Source organism: Platichthys flesus, chromosome 4 (assembly GCF_949316205.1).
Source record: "Platichthys flesus chromosome 4, fPlaFle2.1, whole genome shotgun sequence".
Taxonomy (NCBI): Eukaryota; Metazoa; Chordata; class Actinopteri; order Pleuronectiformes; family Pleuronectidae; genus Platichthys; species Platichthys flesus.
Genome location: NC_084948.1, coordinates 23,648,684 through 23,673,488, shown reverse-complemented (window position 1 = coordinate 23,673,488; position 24,805 = coordinate 23,648,684). Strand labels below are relative to the sequence as shown.

At 46.2% G+C, this 24,805-nt stretch overlaps 1 protein-coding gene across 2 annotated transcripts in view; it reads right to left on the bottom strand.

The window, feature by feature from the left end:
* tiam1b (TIAM Rac1 associated GEF 1b) overlaps nt 1–23,984 on the bottom strand; it is a 38,501-nt gene extending 14,517 nt beyond the window's left edge. For both annotated transcript variants that reach the window (XM_062386231.1, XM_062386230.1), the window contains exons 1-12: nt 23,890–23,984; nt 8,252–8,343; nt 7,237–8,161; nt 5,836–6,295; nt 5,341–5,513; nt 4,895–5,119; nt 3,160–3,345; nt 1,700–1,846; nt 1,465–1,539; nt 1,000–1,170; nt 761–865; nt 293–374 (exon numbers count right to left, since the gene is read on the bottom strand). In XM_062386231.1, coding sequence (XP_062242215.1) covers nt 293–374; nt 761–865; nt 1,000–1,170; nt 1,465–1,539; nt 1,700–1,846; nt 3,160–3,345; nt 4,895–5,119; nt 5,341–5,513; nt 5,836–6,295; nt 7,237–8,151 — 2,539 coding nt within the window. In that variant the 5' untranslated portion in view covers nt 8,152–8,161; nt 8,252–8,343; nt 23,890–23,984. The remainder of the gene's footprint in view (nt 1–292; nt 375–760; nt 866–999; nt 1,171–1,464; nt 1,540–1,699; nt 1,847–3,159; nt 3,346–4,894; nt 5,120–5,340; nt 5,514–5,835; nt 6,296–7,236; nt 8,162–8,251; nt 8,344–23,889) is intronic.
* Nucleotides 23,985–24,805: the final 821 nt, after the last annotated feature.

The following is a 24,805-nucleotide window of genomic DNA, read 5'->3' as shown; positions in this document are numbered from 1 at the left end:
AGAGAGGCGAGGAGTAGAGAGAGAGACAGAGAGAGAGAGAGAGAGAGAGAGAGAGAGAGAGAGAGAGAGAGAGAGAGAGAAAAAAACAGGAGGGACGGTTATATAAAAGACTGGGATTTGTACAAATGGGAATGTGTAGGTGTACAGGTCAAAGTAAAGCTATTATTACAGTCAAAACAACATAATAACATCTTTGAGTTATTTACTTCATTATTGGATCTTAACTGAAAACTAAAAAACTCATATCCTGAATGTGAAGGAAACCACACAGGATCATTTGATCGGTTCCTACCGTAGCCGATCATGCAGGACTCGTCTCTGTCAAACTGGATCACTTTTGTTATCTTGGAGCACAGCTCAATTTCCTTGTAAAGCTGTGGAGAACAAAACGAAGTTATGTAAACCTCGGGAAACAACAGCCGACTTTATTCACATTCTGGTGGGCGGGTTATTGACAGCGCGGGAAGTGAGTGTTAATTTTCTGTATTTCGAGACAAAAGCAGCTCGAGCTCAGTCTCAATGCAGGAAACGGCCCACGACATGTCGTGGTTACATGATGTGGAAGCACTGCAGATATTTTTAAACTGCGGCTTTCCATGAATAGATTCATGTGTTGGTGAAAACATGCAACATCAAGAGGATAAAAGTTTGAAACCTATTAATAATTTGCAAACGTAGAAGGGTCATTTGTGTGTAGAGTGGTTTCCTCTGATGTTTCCTTAAAAGCTTCAGGATCAGACTCATGCAGGTGGACACTCACCAGGTCGCACACGTCCTCCTCTGGCTTGGGGATGTAGAACTGCACTTTGTTTTCGATGAGGAACTTGAGTCTCAGGTAGTGCTTGGTGGAATCGAGCTGGTGAGCCTGTGAGACGAGACGAGAGGATTGGTACACAGCATCAAAGCATTGGATCTTTCCTCTCCTCTTTCTGACTGTGCATCGTAATATCTTGATAACTGGAGCCCGGGCAGGTCATGTGAGTGTGGGAGCCCTGTTACCTTGCAGATGGTTTCCAGGACACACAGTGCCGATTCCCCCGGTTGGATGATGGTGAGCACAGGCTGGTCGTTTGGCAGACACACCCAGGAGGGGGTGAGGTGGTCGGGCACCCAGATGTCGCTCTCTGTGCTGGGCCGTGGGAGGCTCTTCACAGTTCCCGCCTCACTTCTCTTTAAACCAGAGACAGAAACGAGACGGATTAAAAACAGCTTTGAAAATCAGAGCTAATTACACTGACATCCATCATCTACCGAGCTTTTACCAGCACTCCCAGTCTAAATGTTTCCTGTCAATTCACCTACAAAGCGGTTGCAATACATTTTTTCCAAGGACTTCAGCAAATTACTGTTTATCTGCATTAGAAGAAATTGAAGAGACATAGAGAAATACAGCACATTGCATATGATACAGTGCATTTGCAGAGTGTCCTTTATGCAAACAAAGTCTAAATGAGTCATTCTTACTCTGTGTTCCTTCGCAGGATCCGCATATATACCATCTCCAGGCTGTTTCACGGGCTCCTCGCCATCAGCAAAGACCTGCAGGCAAAGGAAAGGTCGAGGGGTCAGAACTCAAGCAGAGCTGTGGAGGAGAAATCCTTGAAGAAAGAGCAGGAATCAATCTTCGCGTGGTCGATGTTGCTCTGTTACTTTCTTTGAAACCTTAAAAATAACTACGAGACGGGAGAACCACGCAGACCTGGTTGATGGTGGGATGGGCTTTCGTCTTCTTCTTGGAGGTTGTGTCCAGACCCCAGAGCGAGGAGAATCTGCTCTTGCGTTTGCTGCAGGATCGAGACATGGCCTGCGCTCGCCTCCTCACTCCGGTCTCTGTGCGCGCTGCCACCTGCACAAATATCATGTTATTGATTAAATGCACCAAATGAGAAAAAATCATCTGTTCGAGAGCTTCCCTACCAGCTAAATAGGGACATACAAAACTAAAAATGTAAGTGTCACAAGTACGCAGTCTTTACATATGCCAAAACAATCTGTACATATCAAAAGTATGAACAATATATTTATGTTAAAATTTAATTAAAGCAAAAACAACTCAATGTCCAATGTCGTTAATTGAAATTTAGGAAATACGTTACACAAGCCTGATTAAGATAACTAGTTTACACACATATATACTGTATATAGAGCTGCAATTTCTGGTTTACACATGAGCACTACAACCAGGAACTTCTAGTGCAACTGATGTGTGAAAAGTAAAAACGTGATAAAGTGAGATCAAACCCGCTCAGTGTCTGTAGTGGGAGTGAGTTTTACTGAGGCGCTCATTCTGTCTGTTTTTGTTCCCTCAGCTTTTTGGACACGGTGTTGATTCAGGTATTCATGGAGGTGGAGTGAGTAAATTGAAGAGGAACAGGAGTGAGGTAAAGAGGTGATGAAGTGTCTCTTTTATTAGACATCCTGCGTCTCGCAGCCCAAACACCCACTTGCTCTGCAGCACCACGTTGGCTGAGAGGGAGGAGGGGAAAAAATAACTACCTCATTGATCCTCAAACTTCTCTAAGAAAAACTAAAAAATCAAATTGATGTTTTCGTTGCTGACGGTGCTTCTAGCAGCAGTGTGCACAGAGCAGCAGCAGCTGAACCACAACCTCCCGAACAGGTGCCCTGCTCGAGACCCAGACTGCAAAATGGCAGCAATAGCAGAATAAAGTGGTTCGACACAACAGGTTGTAGTTTCTGGAATCAACTGCCCTTCTCCTGCAGAGTCGCAGGTGTATTCAATGAAACCAATGTGTATTTTGAGGTTTTTGCTGTGCTTATAATCTGAGGAAGCTCTGTGTAAAAAGTACAACATAATATTGAGAGAGCTCATCCTACTTCCTCCTGGATGGTTATTAAATTAATGCAAGAAATCCAATGCAACAGCGGAAGTTTGTGCATACCCTCAAGGCCCCACAGTCTCCTTATGAGACCGGATTCAAAATCAGTAGATGCAGATTATTGTTTTCATCACCAAGTTGCAAACACTTTTTTTCCATCAAGATCCATCAATTATTCTCAGAAATGTAATGAAACTGTTGAAAAATCTCTATCTCATTGCTAAGGATACAATAAAACCCAAGATTCTACTATAATGAAAACAACCAGATAAAATAAGCACATTAAATAAACACAGATAAACAAATGAGATATATTTACCAGTGCGTGGAAGGAGGAGACAGAGAATATTCCCAGTCGGCCCATTGCCAGCTTGGTGGGGCGAGAGGCAAAGGCCAGGAGGCGCTTGGGGTTGGGCAGCTCTCCTCCCTGCAGGCTGGCCAGGTAGCACCTGAAGCGGAACAGATCCATGTGAAACTGCTCCAGGTTCTGCTCCCAAAGGAAGATCTGCGGCGTGAGAGAGGAACACGACAGTAAAAAACATTAATCACTCGCCGAGGCTCTGGTTCCCCGACTTCAGAGCAAGATGGAGGGTGTCGCCTCCCCCCCCCCGAAGGAGCTCCGTTACCAACTTGTGCCAATCTGTGCTCCGTGTGCCTAATGGTTTGATGTTCACTGGGGCAATGGAGAGGCACATTATGATTATTCACCGGCCTGCCCCCCTCCCAGTCACGGTGCCGCGCTGGTGTGTGGAAGAGGCGGCCAGCACCGTGGCAGAGCCGCTCTGTGCCGCTGCCAAGTCGCCCAGAGACCAGAGAGAAACAATACTGCGCATTCCGCTGGCAGAGAGAGGCTGGGAGTGTTTCAGCTTTCTGAGGAGCGGGGCCTATATCCATTCTGCTCGGCACAATGTGAAACCCAACACTGCCAAACAGAACCAGGCACCACCTAACTGGGCGAACAAAGGCCATTTGATCCCCCTGCTCCGTACACAGACCGACTAAAGACAATGTGAGCTTTGCAATTAATTGAGAGAATGGCAGGCTATCGACCGGTGCCAACCGCAGAGCGAGGAAAGAAAGGAAGGTGTGTGGCGTCAGCAGCCTCTAGCGGACGAAGCATCACTTACTTCATCCTCTCATCCCTGCTTCTTTGTCCATCTCCTGTTTCTTGGGTACTGGTGTGCAATTCTAATTTAGCAAGTAAGGTAGTGTTAAATATGCTCTAAAAATAACACTATTATTATTATTGTCACTATAAACCAGTATGAGTGAAAAGCTATGATAGCTTGCTTCTTAGGTTTAAACCATGATATTTATCCTGCAGCAGATCTCCCACTTAGTTAGTTCCATATTTGTAGTAAGAGGCTGATGGCAAGAGCTTTTATTTTCATATAATAATCCTCGACTTTATCTGCTAGTGAGACCGACAAAGTTAGCAGTTGCCTTTTAATCGTTCCACCAATTTTTAAGCTGCTTATCTGTCAAATTGTCATTGATCAGACAATCCCCCAATGTTCCATTCATAAAGAGATGAGCACAGCGATAACACTCTCAGAGAACAAATACATTCCTTTAGGCATGGAAACAGGGACAGGCTCCCTGTGAAGTGAAGTGTGTGGGGGGGGGGGGGGGGCAACTTTGAACTGATCCAACCTAATGCAAACAGCTAGATCAAACTTACATGAATGTTTACTGAACATTTCCACAGTGTCTGCTTAAAGGGTTTGATACTGTTAACATTTTGAACTGATCGAAACCGGCACGTTTTAATGAGCTTGGTTCTATTTTTTTCTATAGGTTGAAGTTATGCTTTTAAACTGAGTTAAAGGACAGGTGAATATTCTGTCTTGTAAGCAAAAGCTAAAATAAACTGAACCCCCCCTAGGGACAAAGGTTTTTATCTGAGGAATCTGCTCTGTTCATATATTTTATTAAAGCGTCTGATGTTAAACAGACATATGTGACCTTCTTGATAAAAGGGACAATAGGATCATGTTCATCTAAACCATGGCACCTGCCGTGTGGAGACCATCTGAAGTGAGAAAGAGACGCACCTGCTCCAGGATCGTCTTTCTCTTCTTGGTGTCAGTGACGGCCGACAGCTGCATGTCGCCCATCTTCTTCATCTTCTCGTCCATGTCGATCTTCTGCTCCAGCTTCTTCATCTCGGCGCGAAGGAGCCTCACCGTGTCGTCCCGGTGGTGCTGCCGGGCGACGGCGGTGGCACAGGCCGAGTGGATGGCGGTGATCCAGTTCTCCAGCTCCGTCTGGCTGCAGGTCTGCACGGGGACGGACGACAAAAAGGTCAAACGTTATTCAGCAGCACAGCAGCTCATTGACATTCAGAATAAAAAAAAGGTGCTATTCAGTTGCTTCTCCTGTGTTGATGAACAATATTTTAAATAAAGCAAAGCCAGGATTTAAAAGGATGAGAAGGAAAAGAACCCAAAGGGAGTTCGAGGTCATGTTTGGCTACAGGATCATTTTCTAATTCTCTAACCTGGAACAGAAAAGCATCTCCCAGGGAGTTGCTGAGACAGAACACAAAGTCCTTTTTGGGATGCTCTGGCACGGCCTGGACGATGCTGTTCTCCACCCAGATGGCGTGCTTGGGGATACTGTTGTTGTCGATGCCTGACCCACCGTCAGTCTCGTAGAAGAACAGCGTGCAACCTGGAGAAACCAAAAAAGAATGTATTACTTGACCACAGTCCTGCTGACACAGATTTCTAGGACAGAATAACAATGATGCTTGTTTTTAAAAGGCCTAGATTTGCTCAGGCAATTTTATTCTGCTCTCCAGTGGCCAACGTTAAGAAGTGCAGCATGGCTGACTAATCACCAAGGCAGGCATCGGGATCATTACAGAGCTGATTCGATTTCGGGCCCAGTCAAGTGGCAAAACAATTTATAATGGGGTTTGTATCATGCATGAGCTTAGACTTTCGATTTTAAGTATTTCTCAATGAACTACTGGGATGAGGGGAGAACAAACCTTTGAGGGAAACCCAGTAACTCTTCCACTTGCGCCGTGTGGCCGACTCCACCTTCTTGTTCTTCTTATGCACGAGGAAGTTCTTGACGGCGAGCCTGCCGGCCTTCCTCACCATCCCCTGGGCGACGCTCAGCAGCTGGTCCGACTGGTAGGCGGAGCTCATGGTGCTCTGCTCGTCACTCAGGGCGGAGCCGGCCTCCTCCAGGCTCTCCGTCTGGCAGGAGCTCATCTCCAGCTCCTGGCGAAAGTTCTCGTACACGCCCTGCACGCACTCGCTGGCCCCGCCGCCGCCGCTGCTGCTGCCGCTGTCGCTGCCGGCGAACATGCCCCTGCCGTGGGCCGAGCACACGGAGAAGGAGGCCGACATGGTCTTGTAGCGTCTGGACTGGTGCTCCGGCTCCACGGTCACCCCGTCGATCCCGCTGTCCTCGTACTCGCTGCCCTCGCCGGCTGTGACATCCTGCGATGTGGTGGAAGCACAAGACAGGTGAGACGGCATGCTGGCCACGTTTCCTTCATCACCGTGACCACAGCTCCCACCCTCGCAGACGACTAAGCCGTCCCTGCAGATGCAGGATGGAGCCATTCTTGAGAAGCAAACATTCTTGCAAACACTGTGAGTCCAGCGGCCTGACGAGAATCCACAGCTTTCTTAATCCCGAGGGCCTCCTCAAAACTAATTACTCGCGGCTAAGCAAAGCGCCGGGTGCTGTGCGAGTGCAGCCTGCCCTCCCTGTGGCCCCGCTGGGTCTGCCCTCTCCTACCCACATGGCCAAACGCTCCTGGGAGATGAAGGGGGCTACGCCGAACGTGGTATCTGCATCTAGTCACATGACCCAATCATGCGCTCCAGAGCCCCATTCACCGGGGGCCGACGGTGCCCCGCGGTGACAGGGCCACCAAACACGTTTTACTGTTACACTCTTCCACAGGCCTCCCCTCATTATCATGACAAAAGGCCGAGGCATTTCAGACGGGGAGTGACTTTAAGCTCTACCCCCCCCCGTCCCCCCCCCCGTCCCCTCCATCATCGCAGTCTCTCCCAAGAAAAACAACAGTTTCATCAGGACACAAGATTTCTTTCTTACACTTAATCTGTTTCAGCAGCTTATTATCTGTGAGGTGAAAGCAGCAGAGGAAATGCTCCAACAGAGTGAGGGGGGGGTGGGGGGGTGGCTGTCTTTATTTGGAGATGCCACCCCATTAAGATTCTGCACAGCTTTTCATACTCCGTCCAAAAGACGAGCACAGAAAGGAGCCGTGACAGTTCAGGACCCTGACACTTCACTATTAAGAGAGCATCGAACAGACAAGACACTGTCTTCATATTCATGAGGGTAGAAAATGAATTGTTGCGTCTTTTTATGAGCTTTGCCAAAGTGGATTTGTGCTGAATCTTACCTGTATGGTCTTCGCCCTCCTGCCCTGCATGCTGGCACAGATCGCGGCCTGGTGGCTGCTCAGGCCTTCGGACAGGCAGTGGGAGCGCCGGCAGGGAAGGGTGTACGCGCCGTAACTGCTGCCGTCCTCCTCTGACGGCGAGAGCATCTTATCGTCCTCTCCCTCCCTGATAACCCGGTTGGCGTCGTGCCACTTGGCATAGCGGCCGTGGGGCAGCCTGCGGGCAGGGCTCTTCTGGCTGTACAGCTCGTCCAGGGAGTTGGCCCTGTCGGTGGAGTCCGTGGGGCTGGCCTGCAGGTGGCCTTCACAGTCGGTAAAGTCTCTCTCATTGGCCGGGTCGATGATTTCCTCCGTGCTGGTCAGCTGCTCCTGGCTGAGGTCGGACAGGGAGAACTCCAGGCTGTCATCTCGCCACATGTCAGCAGACTTCGACCTCTTCTTCTTGAAGATGATGGTCTCCTTGGTCCCGTCCCGGGTCTTCTGGAGGTACGTCACCTCGCCCGTGTACACGTCCTCGTCCTGCACCTCCTCCGCAGTGGCCCCGGGCAGGGTGATGTGCATCGTGTTCATGTGCACGGAGGGATTGGCCAGGTCATTGTGGAAGGACACGGGTCGCAGATTCATGGCCACGCGATCCACCCAAATGGGGCTTCCGAAGTCGGGCAGGACATTTGTCTCGTTGAAGGGTTCCAGGCCGTGGTCAGCCAGGGACTGTGGGATGCTGGGAGTGCTGCTGGAACGCGTGCTCGTCTCAGAGTTCCGGTGCTCTATCTTCCCGGATGAGGCGTGTCGAGAGCGCCTGCTGGACTGCTTGTTGGAGATACGGAGAGACCGAGACATCTGCTTCCGTGACAAATAGCCACGCTCGTTACCGTAGAGGCCGTGGTCCCCATGCTGACTCTCAACATTCCCCATGATTCAGAAGCTGAGGAGGAGAAGAATACACACAGCTTGAATCAAGTTCTTATTATAAAAATGACTTGTCAGATATCAAGTACCATGCATATTCGTCTACCTGCAAGACTCTAGATAGTTTTCTGGCATTTTGCTCGTCACTGGATCTTCAGGCGTTCTGGTCCCGGAGCTGCTGGTTCAATCCACAAAGCTCTGAAAACACAGAAAACACGATTATCTCATGTGTCCTTTGTATTTAGTTTATTATAATAGTTTAACACCGGCCCATATTTTTTTAATAATCAACTAATATTCACTCATGAGTTTATGCAAGTCAACTTATTTTCTCTCACAAAGACAGAGCTGTTTGTGTTATCCCCCAGAGCCCTGCATACCAGCCAGAAATCCGGGGATACAAAGACGAGTCAGATCAAAACAAGACGGAGCATTTATTAACTGGATCAAAGATTTAAGAAGCCTCCCAGATACCGAGGAGAACACATGGCTGCCTGATCCTGACTTTAACTCATTGTGTGGCTTCATAATCCATTTTCAACTGATCCAACTTCAGCCTGTGATTATATCAGTTTTTCTTCAACAGTTCTTTTTTAGTTCGCCATCGATCAAATATTATTAGCAATCCCAGTATCGTCAGGATTTCAGTTTGACTGGGAATGACTCATCAAAACCACAGAGAAAGTCTCCAAAATAACAAGATGGACATTCAACTAAACTTGAATTCTGAGAAAAAACATGTTTTCCCCGTCCTGGAGATGGAGACCGTTCCTGTGGAGCTGCACTAACACCACCCTCTGCCTGACAGGAGAAGGGATCCGCTCAGCCACTCTCACCACGCGGCACTGTGGTCGTGTGAAGTGGAGGGGACGTAATGACCGTCCGAGCACAGTGACAGCCTGAGTGAACAGGAGCTATTCAGGGCCCGAGCGACCCGTCCACATAGTTGTTGTTATTGTCCGGTCTCCGGCTCTATCTCCTGCATTAGAGACGACAGGGAGCAAGAAAGGCGAGTGTGTGTGTCTGTGTGTGTGTGCGAGGGGGGGGGTCTGATAAGTTTTCACCATAATGCACATTTGTGCACCCGCCCTCGGGCCGCGCAGCCAGCTCCAACAAGGCCCCGCTCCATGCCTGGGACCATCACCAGATGGGACAGAAGATTAACTAACCACACTGTGGCTGTTGTTCCTGCTGATGTGCACTCTCCTCCTTTCAGGACAGACCCTTTGGGTGTGGGGTGGGGGTGGGGGGGGGGGTGCAAGGCTGACGCAGATGAGTGGGAGCCCAACCTACTGCTGCTGCTGCATGTGCTCAGGCTCACTGTGAAGAGGGGCGTTGCGTAAACTGGAGCTGACCCCGTTTCTCTACCTCATGTTGCCCCCCCCCCACACTCGTTTAGCTCACTCATCACCCCTCAGTGGTGCTGCAATGTTTGATGCTGATGGACGTCCATTTATTTTTCATACAACCCTGCAGTTTCCTGCCGGTTTCGTTCAATCCTGTTCTGTGCAGAGGAAAAGCTCAGAGGAGGGTAAGAAAAAGGAGACTTGGAGCAGGAGAGGATGAAATGCCACTGCGCTCATTTGCAGGAAGCGATATTCACCGAGGGACAAAACAGTCACATGTCACCCCACGGGCTGCTTCCAGCCTCGTTGGTATCCTTTCCCCACACAGAGCAGATTTAAAAAGGTGAAAGCTTCAAGGCTCAGAAGATGTTTCCAGTGTGTTTCCAACCCTGAGAGCTTCATAGAAGTACAAGCATCTTTTTCGACAGGTCCTACAGTCGCTGTGTTAGAGGGTTCTGTATCGTAGGTGAGCTTTGACCTCTCACCCGCTCTAGATCTGCTCTCAGTGGTTTCAATGTTAATATGATGTGAAATTAGCCAGAAAGGAATTAGTCTGTTTCAAGCAGAGATGAGGGGCTGAAGTAGCAGAGGCGTTGTTTCTTCGGTCAGGCCAGGTAAAGACAACCCGCTGGGCCGTGACCTTGGAATCTACAAAACAACCTCATTCGTTCAGGCCTGAAATAAATGAATCCACTGGTCATACAAATTTAAATGGCTGGTTGACACTGCACAATAAAAACCTACCACTATTGTGACTTTGCATTTTCTCTCACAAGGACCAGTCCCATTTAGATTCAAAAGGACAGAATCACAACTGATTTGAAGAGAAGGGTTTAAATCAAATAATGCTTAAATTCATGAGAACAAAATCAGATCAGTGGTCCAGCATAAGCAAATCTACTCGAGCCACTATCAAATCAGCACAATCACAAGGACGAAAGGTCTGTGGCCTTGTTCGTAAGTGGAATTCAAATGCATCCTTGGTGATTGGATACGTCAGAGACATTTTTGAAAGAGGCCATTTACAAATGTGACACAGATACATAAACAAACTGCAAGCATCTTTCCAATGCAAGTATCAGTGGTTCTAGTAGCCGCTGATTTTCAACACCCGTCTGTAGAGGAGGCTTCTGTGAGAACAAGGAGGTAAAACCAAGTTCTCTGAGATTCAATAAAACACACAGTTCTCACAGTGCTACAGAAAAGTACAGCATCGAGATAAAAATGAGACAAACTCCAGGAGGATATAAAATACACATCAGTAGTAACAAAGTTAAAGTTCAGCCGAGTACGTCCCTCCAATAAGGCTGGTGCCCTAGGAAACCAAACTCACTGGATCCAGATTTGTATTTGGATCTCAGAAATATCAGTGACCTGAAAATGCCAGATCCCCCCCCCCCCCCCCCCCCTCATGAAGATCCATTAAATAGAGACAAATATTGAAAGACGGCTAAAATGTTAGAGAAAGTTTTGAAAAAGAACTTTAGTAATGCATTCAACTTTAAGTGTCCTGCTCTTTCACAGAAAAGAAGCCGTCAGAGCAGGTTCTCCAGAAAACAAACAGCCACTTCAAGCTGTTAAACTACTGCAGCTCCACAGTCTATTAATTTAAACCATTATTTTCTCATTGTAAACAGGCCATTCACACACTTTTTCTCAAATAATGGGGTCATTATGTTTTCCTGCGTTTGAGTTTTCCAGAATATCCGAAGGCAGCGCTAAACTGGCCTCGGCTGTGCACACCGTGTTCTCTACTGCTGCTGGAATCCAACATCCACTCTTCATTAATACACAAAGGAGAAATGCCAGTGTTGTTACAGATGTCCTCCACCATTGGAACACCCAGTGGGTTTCATCTAATGCTGCAAAGTTAACGCTGCCGTCTGTCCAGCATCACCACCGTCCTCCCTCATACACAAATAAATAGACGTCAACAATTAGACTGGAAAATGCCCCCCCCCCCCCCCCAATTTGACAGTGTGACAGCCTAAGTGGGTCGCAGGAGCTTTTTTCAGTGGGACGCATGAGGGAACTGGACAGCGAGACTGGGATGATTTATCTGTTACAAGCCTCCTAATGAAATACATGACCACAGGAGATTCCAGCCACCCACAGACCAGAAGGAAGAATCGTTTTTATTGTGACTCCAGATCAACAACAAAATCAGCTTCATGGGGGGGGAAGCACAGACATTCACAATATAACCACCCGGGGAAGTTGTAAACAATCAGAACATAAAAGGTCGCGTCCAAGAGTGAGTGAGTGAGTGAGAGAGAGAGAGAGAGCGATGGGCAAACGTCCAATTCATAAAACCCGGTTCTCACGTCAGCACAAATTGGGGATGACACCTTAATTTGCTTGTCAATGCCAAAAAAAGAAAATATTCTGGAGATTAGTCATCAACCACATCAGCTGTAGGACGCTAGAGGTTCATATTTCTTCTGTTCTCACTCTGTTACAGTCTGTAAATGGAAAAAAATGTTATTGTAACACAGTGGTTTAGGATTTTGATCGGTCTCAACTGGACGATAACTGGATTTACGGCAAGAAAGACTCCACAAAATACTAATGGAGACCATTAATATCAGAGGACAGAGCCGGAACATTAATGTCTCCTGTTCTGATTTACGTCCGAGCTGCTCTACTTCACAATGATGTCGAAGAAACCTGACACTGTTTTGGGTTCGTGTTCAAATTTCCATTCTGCGTTCCTAGGGGGTTTTGTCATTCCTGAAATATGTGACAGGTAGATTTAAAAAGGGGCTTTGAGTCTATTTAAGACGACTTTAAAGAAAGCCCCGCTTTCATTTGACAAATACTTGGGCCTGTTGGAACAGGAACAAGGGGAAACTGCCCCCGACTCCCACCTGCTCTGCTTCTCCTCTGGATCCCCAAGGACAGAGAAGTGTCAAAATGTTTAAAAGGGAAACAATGAGGATTCTTGCACCGAGGCCAAAATCTGACTTAAAGACTTTAAAACACAAGGTAATTACAGTGTGAAACACCTGGTCGCCCGGTCCTATACTCATGAGATCCATGAAAACCAATTCAAACTCACGATGCTCTTAATAAAACCTTGAATAAATAAAAACCACTGAAATCAGATACGACAGAAGAAACACACAAAGCTTAAGTTTGACACAATCTGATTTGGTCTCTTTGTCTTAATCTTGCACAAACAATCCTGTTACTTAACCAGGCTCCACTGGTGAAAGGCAAGAATGCACCGTGTCGACAAGTTACAAGCTCCAACACACAACCCTGTAATCTGAACACTCCAGTCTCCGGAGATAATAACACAGGTAGTCGCAGGGAGGAAGAAGAGCAGGAGGAGGAAGAGGAGGAGGAGGAGGAGGAGGGGTACCACTGAAAGACGGCCTTCAGCACCGCTCACATTTCCCTGCTGATATGGAGTCATATGCTCCTTTGCGAGTGGAAATAACAAACAGCAAATCGCTTGTTCTCATGACTCACTTTCTGCTCCTGCTCCGGCTGTGTTCAAGACCTGATGAGGCCGGGCAGGGGGGGGGGGGGGAATTAAGCGTCAGCATCCTCTTTCCACGAAAAACATCCGCAGCGGAGCAGCACTTATTTTGGATGTTGGTGAACAGAACAAGCACTTCCTCCAGACTTAATAGCTCTAATAAAAATAAATAAACACTCTACGCCACTGTCACGTAGCCAAAGAGCGTTTTCTTCCTGACTTGGAATCAGCAGCCGGAGAAACTCTGAATAGTAAAACAGCTGGAAACCAACAAGGGGTTTCAGTGACAATCAAAGCAGCTTGACTCGTCTTGGAATCGCCTTGTGCCGAGTCGTGGCACCGAATGGATCATGAGGCAACGGGCTAGCCTGGGATTTGGTGCATCCGGCCAGGGTTCATACAGCCAAACTCAAAATGTGTAGAGAATACAGCATTTTGAAAAACTGGGTAGGTTATATTAATCATAAATAACTGTTATACTTTTCTTATTTTGTTTCTTTAAATTGCATTAAATGTTCATTGTATCCCTGTAAATGAATTTGTGATGAATAAATGTATTTGACATGGAACACAAATGTCCCATGTGGGACGATAGAGGTCTGAAAATGTTCATATCTGACATTTTCAACTGCAATTCCGCTCATAACAGCTGCATTTAAACGGAGGAGGATGCAGTACAATTGCACACAAATCATTTTAAACCACATATTTCCAAAACAAGTCAGTGCAGAATGGACTTCACGTCAATGAGGACAGGCTCAGGTGGTCGTGGGCTGCGAAACTTGAGACTCGACGCCAGCACACATCAAGCAGAGCGATGGCCGACAGTCCAGCTGTTGAGGGACCTGGTGGCCGGACAGAAGCAATCGATGGTGGACGAGGTAAACACCGAAGGCTAGATTGGCTGTTCCACTTGGAATTTTGAGACCACAAGTTCAAAATGATTCATAAAACTGCTACTTTATCTAAGAACTTTCAGTGTTCTCAGTCCTAAGAAGACCTGAGCACTGAGTTCAGGCGCCTGCAGGGGAGGCAGTCAACTCGAATATGAACAGGGAAGAAGTAGATTTACCAATAAGTGTATTTTTTATTATCTGGCATCCAGTATTTTGCATAGTTATCTAAATGTCCTGATCTAGAGCCACTAACTTGTGAAAAGTTGTTTTGATAGTATTCAGCGTTGAACCTGCCGGCTCTGGTCTGTGTTTTGGCAGCAGCTGGTGTTTAGCCCGGTGACACCTCTGTCACCTCCAGTGTTTTCTCTGGGGCCGTCGCTGTGTGCAGAGGTCACTGCTGCTTCGGCTGCCCTTTTAAGCTGTGAGGGGTTCATGTAGAGCAGATGCTGCAGGTTTCGTTGGGTCAATACATCTTTTGTTCACTTTTAAGGTCTGGAAGAAAAGTGTATACACCTCATATTGTAATAATCCTCCTTATTGAGGTTCATTGTAAAAGTATTTTGGCCAATATTGGTGATAAAATTTAAATTTCTGTCTCTATCCTTTTGTGTTATTGCATTTATTCCTTTTGTTTACTTTTATGTTCTTTAAATTTGTGCTTTTATGTGAAACAGAATCGTATTTATTTAATCCTGTGTCCACTTTTGTAAACCCTGTTTAATATGAAGTGAGTGCATTGGGAGATGCAGCAAATGCTATATAAACATAAAATCCAACATGTATACAATAAGCTGCTTTGATGTCTTTCTTCTGTACTCGTCAACGCTGAGCGAAGAAGATCTCAACTTCTTTCATCTCCATCATCAATGCCAGAAACGTGCTGGTCCACAGCCGAGGTGCTATCAGACCACTTCCTGCCTGTGGCTCTTCAGCTCCTCGTCCACGAGCCTTTGAAGAATTTAACCAGCTGTTAATTGGAGGGAGACGTCAGCCTTCAGACCACTGCTGAGGACAAATGGGGGGAGGGGGCAGGTTGTGGGTTTTCGGTGATTCCCCCTTCACTACAGTTCTGTTTTTGGTTTCACCAGACAGACGACTACATAAGAGCAAATTATGACTCGCTCAAATTATAGGGCAGCTGCAGAAAAATGTTTTTTTTTTTAAACCTGCAGCTGAACCACAAATGAATCCTGATGAGTCTGTTTGATAAATATACGATCCCCATATTATCACCTGTGATGTTGCACAGAGTACCTTGATTTAAACAAATGTTCTCTCACTTATCCCTAATGTCATTCTGTCATCTTGCTTAAACGTCTTTTCTCTAAACCATAGCTACACTCCTCATTTTGTTAATATATCTATAATAATCATGTAGGACATAGCATCAGTGATAATTCCCATTAATCCTGCTTCAAGATCTGCAAATTTAAACTTTGTGCTCATTTAAGCTGATTTGAATACAGGAAAACGTTTTTAGAAAAGACCCTTAACGTTAACCTTGAAAATATTTAGAAAATGTGAAACTTCAATTAGATGCCGAAGAAGAAAAATGCACCTCCAGCCAGTGAGCATGATCACACATGAGTTCGGGCATCTTACAGTTAGTGATGCAAGTATTAATGTGGGAAGAGCATGACAGGACTTTGTGTAATGGAAAGAAAGAGGGGGCTGCGGTCGCTGTGACCAAACATCACAAGCATGATCACCAGAGACTTACATGTTGACCTTCTCACAGGCTGTAACTGTCACTGCCAGTGGAAAGGTCTCCCCTGGCTACACGGAGCATCAACGCTCATCTGCCTTCACATGTTTCACATTCCAGACTCACAATCCACTCCTCCACGCTCTCCACTCGAATCACACCAAACGCTATCCCCCATCCACACACACACACGAGGAGCAACTGCGCCTGACGCTTTTATGATTATAGATCTGTGATCAATGGTATCAGAGCTCGTAGCCCTTGGTTATCAAAACACCATCTAGTGTTATGCAAGTTTTACGTTGCAATGGCAACCTTGAATATAATCCACCAAGCACTGGCCCAGACGGTGAACATGGTAAAACAGCTGGAAGATGAAATCAGATATTGGTGGAAACGGGGAAATTCACAATATTGACCTAAAGTGTCAAATACACCAAAGAGATTTTGTGTCAGTGAGGCTGGTTTCAGACCAGCACTGAACTCCAGGGCTGGATGGGAGAACACAACTGTCCCAGTGGCTGCCCCCCCCCCCCCACACACACCTTGGAAAAGAATGTCCTAAGAAGACGATGTGAGAACCCAGCAAAAAAGATCCTCTGCCACGAGCAAGTTGGTGTTTTGAGGACGTTTCTGTCACGCAACAGATGCAAACAATTAAAACAAATAATAATATTTTCTGACAACACGTAGAAGAGAGCCAGGAGAGCTTTTGGGAATACGGGCCGACACGGTGTTCAGGGATTTCTGTGTTGTTCACGTGTGAAGGTCAAACTCCGGAGAAAGTCCGGAAGCAGACATCCTCCAGAGCTCAAGTCTGAAAACAGCTTTTAGAGATTTAAAAACGTCTGTGCTCCAGTATATTTTTCTAAATCCTGTGTGAGGGCCCAGCCTTCCTCTGAGCCCAGCTGGCTTTGTGATCTTTTTGCATTTGGAGAAATTCAAATTTAATCAAACGTCCTGCTCTCATTCAGCAAAGCCGGCAATGCCACAAAGAAAGCGCTGAATGGTCGTTGATGCCTTCTGAGCAGAAGCCCCTGCACCCGGCTGAGCCTTTCACCGTCCCATCCCCGTATGACAGCTGTCTGGTCCGTTCCTTTGCTGGCAGCAGAATAGACACAATGCAGAGGACACGGAGGAGACGGGATCCTGCATTGGAAATCTGCTTCGCTCAGGATCTTCCTGCACAGAGGCAATCGTTTGCTTCCAGGTCAGCGAGTGGAAAGGCTTCGGTTTGAGTGTTTTTTCCTTTTATGTGGCACCACAAGTACAGAGACACGATCCAAAATCCACTCAAAAACCCATCTGGGTCAAGGTCAAGGTCCAATCCTGTCACTTTGATTCCATTATTAATGGAGGAGGAGGAGGAACACACATGGAAGGTTGTGTTGCAAATGCCTTTTTTTTTTAAACAGGGAATATATCTAGGAGTCGGAGATGATGAAATTCCGTGACACCTGTGTTCCGTCATCCTGGAGGTTTCAAAATGAAGTTCAATCAGTCAGAGAGTGTCTTTAAACCACGTTGCATCATTTACATGTAACGTGTGCTGAGGAAATCTAAATCATATCTCTGGACTGAGCCCAGCGAGAATCCTCCCTGAGCACCACCTCAACCATAACACCCCTGGAGCTCCCGGCTCGCTGCTGCTGCTCCTGCTACACGGTGCACTGAGGCAGAGCGGAGCTGGATACCGACACACATCACTGCACCGATCTGGGTAGAAAATACATCCACTCCTTCAAGTGGTCGCGATGACAGCTTCCAGTGCTGGGCCTCTTTCGTTGCCACGTGATAAACATGCCACAGAGAGAAAGAGATATTTCTGCTTTTAACTGGGTTTTTAAAACTGTGTTATCGTGTAGCGGGGATACAATATTGAAAAGGCGCTGCTGTGGTGCTTTCCTTTATAATTAGCAGTACAATTATCCATGCTCATGTATTATCACTCACTACTATACTTATCTTTGGCAAAACATATTTTTTATGTATAAAATGCAAGAATATTATAGTGAATTAAGAGAAATTTGTTCAAATTAACGTTATGTCAGATATAGTGTTGTAGATACTGTAAAAATCTCTTATTTTGAATTGACTACAGCTCCATGCTCAGGTTCCTTTCAAAGTTTTGTGTCCCTGTGATATTTTGTTGCCATTTAAATTACATTTCTTCACAGGCAGAGCTCAGTGAAATGCAAAAAGTTCAGTCAAACTTGCAAAGTGGGCATCACAGCAGTGCATCACAGTCATGATCACAGCATCATTAACTGCAGTAAATCCACTTCTGTGTGTTTCTACTTCTGAAATAATAACAAAGGAAGATACAAAAAGGTCTAAACCAAACTTGAAGTCTGCATACATCACTTAATATTCTTTCTATTATGACACAGCTGATCAAATATTCAGTGACAGTCATTAAAAAAAAATGTGTATGTCAGCAAAGAAAACCACAGGCAGCTGAAGCTCGTGCAGCTCCACATGTTTAGACTGGGGGTGGGTGGGGGGGGGTGTGCATTTCAAATGGGAACAAATTTACATACAACACACAAACAACTTGAACAACTTAACACATGGGTGAGTGCAGGTTATTTATAAAGCAAAGATCTTATTCTATATAATAGGACTGCTGCAGAAGTTGGCAGTGCAGCATGTTCATACGTCTGACTGTGATTGAGCCTGAAGCAGATTCCACTGAGTTTAAATTAGTCTCATTTAACCGAGCAGCTAGAAAACCCCTGATTGTGGAGCTGCATGTGGCGTCATGCTGAATCCGGCTGCACATATAGTCTCACTTTCACAGGAAGCTAAGTATCTGGAAGACTCACGTAATCTCAGATAAACATCGGCTGGCCTGTAAATCTACAATATGGCCTTTGTCCCATTATACACTGTGGCGTTCAATTAAATGAAGCTTATGACACACAATCTTGCAAACCAATCAGTGGCTTGTTCTTTTTCACGCTACGGAGAGAAAATGTTTGGTTTAAATTTAGATCGAGGACAAGGGTCCCATTGCATGTGATTCAATATAAAGCTTTTTATAAAGGGTGCAGAGTTTGTGTCTTATTAAAAGTCGCTTCTGTCATAACAGGAGCATTGTCAGGACCCAGGAGCCTGAAAGCTGGAGCCTGACCTCCTGTCCCACTAAGCCGCGAACGGTCAATACATTTCCATAACTATGACACCAGATGACCACTTCTCACCCCTCTCCCCGAGGCAGGAGTCACACAACAGGCTTTTCCAAAACAAAGCCGGAATTTTAAATGAACTCACACATCATAAAGTCCCCCTGCGCCCCACCAGGATGCACCCTGGGAATTCTCCTTGACTTTGACCATCTCGCAAATTTGCAATTCATCATCTCTCCCCTTTCTTGGAACCTGCCAGCACCGGCCGCTGCTTTGTCATTACAACGACAACAGACACAAGCTGCATTGTCCGCGTCTGACGCTGAATGGGGAGCAACACAATGGCTCGCGGCTGCCTGCAGTTGGAGGTGAAGTTGTGTCCTACAGGTACAAACATGAGGTGGCAAACCCCACCCTAAACAAAGGCTGTGAAGACCCCAGCAGCACACACTAACATAAATACACCAATTTCTAAAATGGGTGCATGTGAATGGAAACTAATGAGAAAAACAACGTGGTGAGATGATGAATCTTGAAGACACTTTACTCTGAAAAGCCCAAACCCTGATTTACAGGAGCTTTGGTTGCATCTGACACATTTAATTACAGAGAAAACTAGGCTTGCAGAAATACACATTGACTCAGTGTGTGTGTGTGTGTGAGAGACTAAAAGCTGTTTTAGCACCTCTTCTGGAAAGTGGGAGGTTTGGGGCTGGAAAGCCATTTGTCTCCTCTATCTGCAAACATTCAACCAAACACCGGTGCAAAGATGCAAAATAGGATAAACTTACCTCTCTGTGCACTACGAGCAAGTGTCACTCCTTCCTTTTAAAGCCACGAGAAATCCCAGGCAGCACTAAAGGCAAAATGTCAAGCTCCACATGAGAGGATGATTGATACTTCTTGTGTCCACAGCAGACTGACTCCTATATACAAGGATGAGTTGAAGAACTGCGGGAGGAAGGGAGGGGAGGAGGAGGAGGGAGGGGGTGTGACTGTTTGTAAATCTCCCCTCCTCCTCCTCCTGCTGCTGCTCCCGACTCTTTCACACCCTCCTTGCTCCCTCCTATAATTCCACCCCCCCCTCCTCTCTCCCAACTACAAACCTAGTGCCAGCAGGAATGTGTGTTCCCTCCCTCGTCTCCTCCGTAATTGCCCCTCCACTCCCAGAAGAAAAGCATCATGTTTGCACAACATGTCGCAGTTTTTCTTATTGTCAAAATTTGTTCAACAAAAAAAAGGAAAGTAAGATGAACTAAATCAAATTAAGAGTGATATTCAGAGTTTAGTCTGGATCAGTATAAGATTAAATGTAAACGTAGCATAATTTAATGCCGAGACAGAAACAAATTTGAAATCCACATCTTTACTTTCTGGCTTAAAAAAAAACAATCTGTCATTTCCAGGGGAAAAAAATCAAGCTGATTGTGTCTTTGCCTCTGAGGCGGCGAAGCCTGAGAGGTCGGAGCCTTAATGTGTTGCAGTGCATATTTAGGAGAATTCAGCCGCAGCCCAAAATGGACCTGAGAGGCTGGGCTTGCTGTTGTCATAGCACCAGTGATGTCGTGCGGCTATCACGTCAGCAATGACAGCGGCGCCTGGCCTCGATGGAACCGGCAGCAGGGACCGGGGGGGGGGGGGACGACGGAGGAGCGAGGGGCACCAAGACGTCTGTTCAGCTGTAGCTCTGCATCAGGAGCTCCGGCAGCAGCAGCAGCAGCAGCTCTGCATGCATGCACGGCAGAAAAGAAACAAACCCAGAGCTAATCAAGGGTGAGCACGACCACGCAGAGCAGAGGCAGAGCAGAGGCAGAGCAGAGGCAGAGCAGAGGCAGAGCAGAGGCAGAGCGGCGTTTATCTCAGAGGAGTCCGGTGAATTGAAGGGGAATTGCCATGTCTAGACTCTGTGATGACTACGACCAAAATAAAAAGGCACCGTGGTCAGACCGGCTTCCTCCCAGTGCAACTTCATGTCCTGCCAAGGTTGTGACCCTGATATTAAATGAAACCACTGGGGCTGCGTAGTAAAAGGCAGGAACGTCCGGTCTGCAGAAGGAACCGGACACAACAACCCGAGCGCCTATCTAATCTCTGAGCTCGATTGCACGCAGGTTATCTGTCAGGAGCAGTGATTTATTTTTTCCAATTAGTGATTTGTTGACACGTGGTCCAGTGACATCAACAGACTTGGAAGCACAGGCTACAGTCTGCAGACATGATATCAGGGTATTTCCTGGAAGGAGCACATTTTATACGTGCTATTTTTAAGTAACTGAAACCCAAATATTTAACTTCTGGTAATAATCCTGTAATATTCTTATTAATTTAATAAGTTTGATGAATGTTGAACTTTATGTTTGTTTATGCTACATCACATGAGAACTGCTTATCTCCACCCCCCCCCTTCCAAAGAATTCTTGGATCACGCAGCAGTGCAATAAAATGTCTATCAGTGAACGTGGACTAATGCTGAATCCACGTCTGCGCTCACCACAGGCATTTTAGAAATGTAGATTGCTCTGCTCAGAGTTCAGCTAAACAAACGCAGCTTTCTCATCAGTTCCACCGGGGCTATTAACCCCCCCCCCCCCCCGCGCTGTCCGGACTCAATTCAGGATCTGATTGAGCCGGACGTCCAATACATTGACAGGGCCGCTCAATACCGCGGGGGCAATCGGGCAAGTGAGACTATGGTTACAGATCCGCGGCAACACTTTGGACTGCTGAGGCTGTTCAGGTGTCACAACCAACTGCTATCGCTGCCAATCACCTTCAGGAGAACACACAGAGAAACTGCTGAAGGCGGCGGAATGACAGAAGAGTCCATTAGTCAGGAGTTACAGTGAGAGGTCCGACTGTGACGCTTCACAAAAACTGCAACGACATCGATATCATTGTTTGGATTAGATGAACAAAAGAGCCATTTATCCAATATTATTTTGTAATTACAAAGAGATCTTAAAAAGGCGTATAAGATATAAGAGAACTTATCAATAATACAACTTAGAAAGATCTTAAAATGGAGCATTGTTTTAATGGAATATGTAAATTCAGACTTTTGTACAAAAGTTAAAATTAACTCTGCTTTCCCCAGGACGCCCCACAGCTCCAGCTTTATTTCTGTACGTGTTGAAGCCCCTGCCAGTAAAAGAAAACAGCTGATTCAGTCCCCACCGTTCACAGCAAGGACAGTGTTCTTTGTTTACGGTGAACTACATAAGTTGTGTTCAACAATTAGAGCCGTGACGTGCATCTGTCCCGCTCCCTTCCCCTTTTACACAGACCTCCCCTGCAGGCAGAACCAACAACTGCTTCCATTCTGTGTTCGTACCTCTGCTACACAATGGTCCGACCGAGTGAAGGCACAGCACCCCCACCCCCCCCCCGCCTCCAGCAGACTGTAAAAGAGCCACCAGGTGATTCATTACCCCCCCCCCCCCCCCCAAAACCCCAGTTTGAGGGTCAGCGTGATTGATTTCTTCAAAACAAATCTCGAAACCTGCCATTTTTAGGGAACATGGAGATTTGTCACATTACTCCTTGATTATTTGCTCTGCAGAGAGTGGACGGGCCACTTTCTGAAGGAACCTCCCTGTTACATGCTGTGCAAGCTAAATCGCATTGCCCCCCCCCCCCCCCTCTTTTTAAATAAAGGTCAGTTAATAATTGACTACACACTGCTTTATTACAACAATCCCGAACAGACCACAGGGCGACACTTCAGGCGACATGATGCAACTGTAACGTCGAAGCCTCTGTTGTGTAATGAGTTAAAGTGAACGACTATATACGAATGGGGTGCAGTCAACGCAAAGACACGCACAAAGCCAATTTCAATACAGGAGGTCGAGGCAGGACTGTAGAACAATACAGAACAATAAAACTATGACTAGAAAGAGTGGCAGGTCTCTCCCCGACCAAGGTGATGTGAGGTCAATGTGCAGAACACTTTCTTGTCTCACACCAGTGAAATCCTCTATTAACATACAGGAGATGAGTATTACCCACAAGTAGGCATCGAGATGTAGATTCAATAACTTTGTTGTTTGTGGATTCAAACCTTATGGTCAAGACTGTCCACAAAGCCACTGGTCCATATGTACAAACACTCACTTTGAGCCTGTGTGCAGCGTCTGAATCCACAACAACAGTGAAAATGGAATCCATCACCACAAGGGCTCACTTCTTTATCATCCTGAAGGTCTCCACAATCCCAACAGCACAGCCCCCTCGTGCCCATCTGAAAAAATAAATGATCCATTGTGCTGCAAAAGGAACAGCGTGTACGAGTGATATCTCAAGAAAGAAGAAGCAAGTATTATGCAAGACATAAAAGCAGTAACCCTGAGCCCGGGTAGAGATCATTAGTGGAGAACCCAGTGCTCTCCTGCAGTGAGGAGCCTCTCCAGACTCGACATCAAAGACGTCAGTACAGAGAAGGAAATCACTCAGAATGCGGAGAAGAGGCTGGAATTGATTGGTCAGGACTCAATCCAGGCAGCAAAGGTGGCTCTCAAATATTAGTTATTATTAAAGTGTTCTCCCCTTAAAAAAGATGCCGGGTCGAGTCAACTGCAAACTTAAACCAAGACATGCTGTTAAATGACACATAACAACATTTCAATGAATTCTACTATTATATAATTATTTTGAGCTTGATCATAAGGTAATTATTTCTTTTATTAATACACTAGTCTTTGGGAAATTGTGTAAAATGCCCATTACAATTCTATGAGCTTATGGAGATGGCTCATTTTATCCAATTCACATTTGAAGAGGTTGTAAATCGGTGGAAACAAATTTATCTAAGTCTTATCCTCAACATTTTGACCTACATCATCAAACAGCTCCTCATTGAGATGTTCAAATGTGGTCCCAGAGTAACTGACCATCGTTACACTTCAGAATCACTTTAAGTAAATCATTATATACCAGATGGTTTTAAAATGAGTCGAAGGCTACATCCACACTATTAAGTTTCAGTTTTAAAATGAAAACAATCTCCATCGTGTGCATACTAATGTAGACAGGAAGCAGTGTGTTCTGCAACCGGGTGCTTTCTTGCAGAAAAGGCTAAGAACGAGGAAAGACCAGGGATTTCCGTCCTGGTTTGCGGTCCAGGTGGAAAGGTCCCTGGTGGTAAGTGATGGAGATGGTTGTTGTTTATTGTCCGTGTCCCACTTACCTCTGGCCGGCGAGTCGTGACTGATGAGATCCAATCAGGAGGGGAGTATGGATGCCTACATCACTGTTTCCAAAAGTCTCCATTTCTTCCCATCTAGAGTAAAACAAGGCAGAGTTCTTCAAACTAAAATTGGGACACAAGAGTTTCTTAAAGCCTCTGAAAGCCTCAGGGTACCGTGGACTCCAGGTGTAAACACAGCAAAAGGGAGGTGTTTTAAAACTTAAAGTCTTAGTTTGGACCTAACCATAACCAAACCCCCCCATGGTGTATCATAACCTTAGCAGTTTAGTGCACTTAGAATCCATTATTCATTAAAAACCCACGAGGCTCTATCGGCCACGTGAAGCTAATGATCATCACGATGTTTGATTCCGACGGCCGGTCATACATTCCTGCTCGCAGCTCTGAAACAGGAGGAGGCGCAGAGCACTGATGAGGCCTTTCAATGCTCATCTGTCATGTCTCTCCAAGCCCCGGGGCCATTGTGGAGAGCGAGTATCAGAGTGCTACTGAATACCATCCACTAGTCCGCGGATACAGATCACAGCCGTTCTCAGACGTGACCTGTGGATAACCGGAGAATCGGCTCCAGAGTTTACCCAGAGTTTGCCTTTGACACATGCCCAAGACAGCAGGAGGTTTTCTCCACAGACGCAGTGAGATATTCAGAGATTCATCAACCCCACCCCCCCCCCCAAACTAGATCGGGGTGAATCCAGTGCAGGATGCCTGGATTTCTACGTACATTATACCAGGAGGTCAGGTGTTCACACGTGCACCTCATCTGCAGAATATACGATAGGAACCTCAGAGTTCAGAGCATGTCTGAAAGCAGATACACTATGTTGGCCTCTCACCTTGGAGTTGTAGAAGCCCAACTGTAAATGGAAGAGAATCTTTTCAGAACTCATCTTTC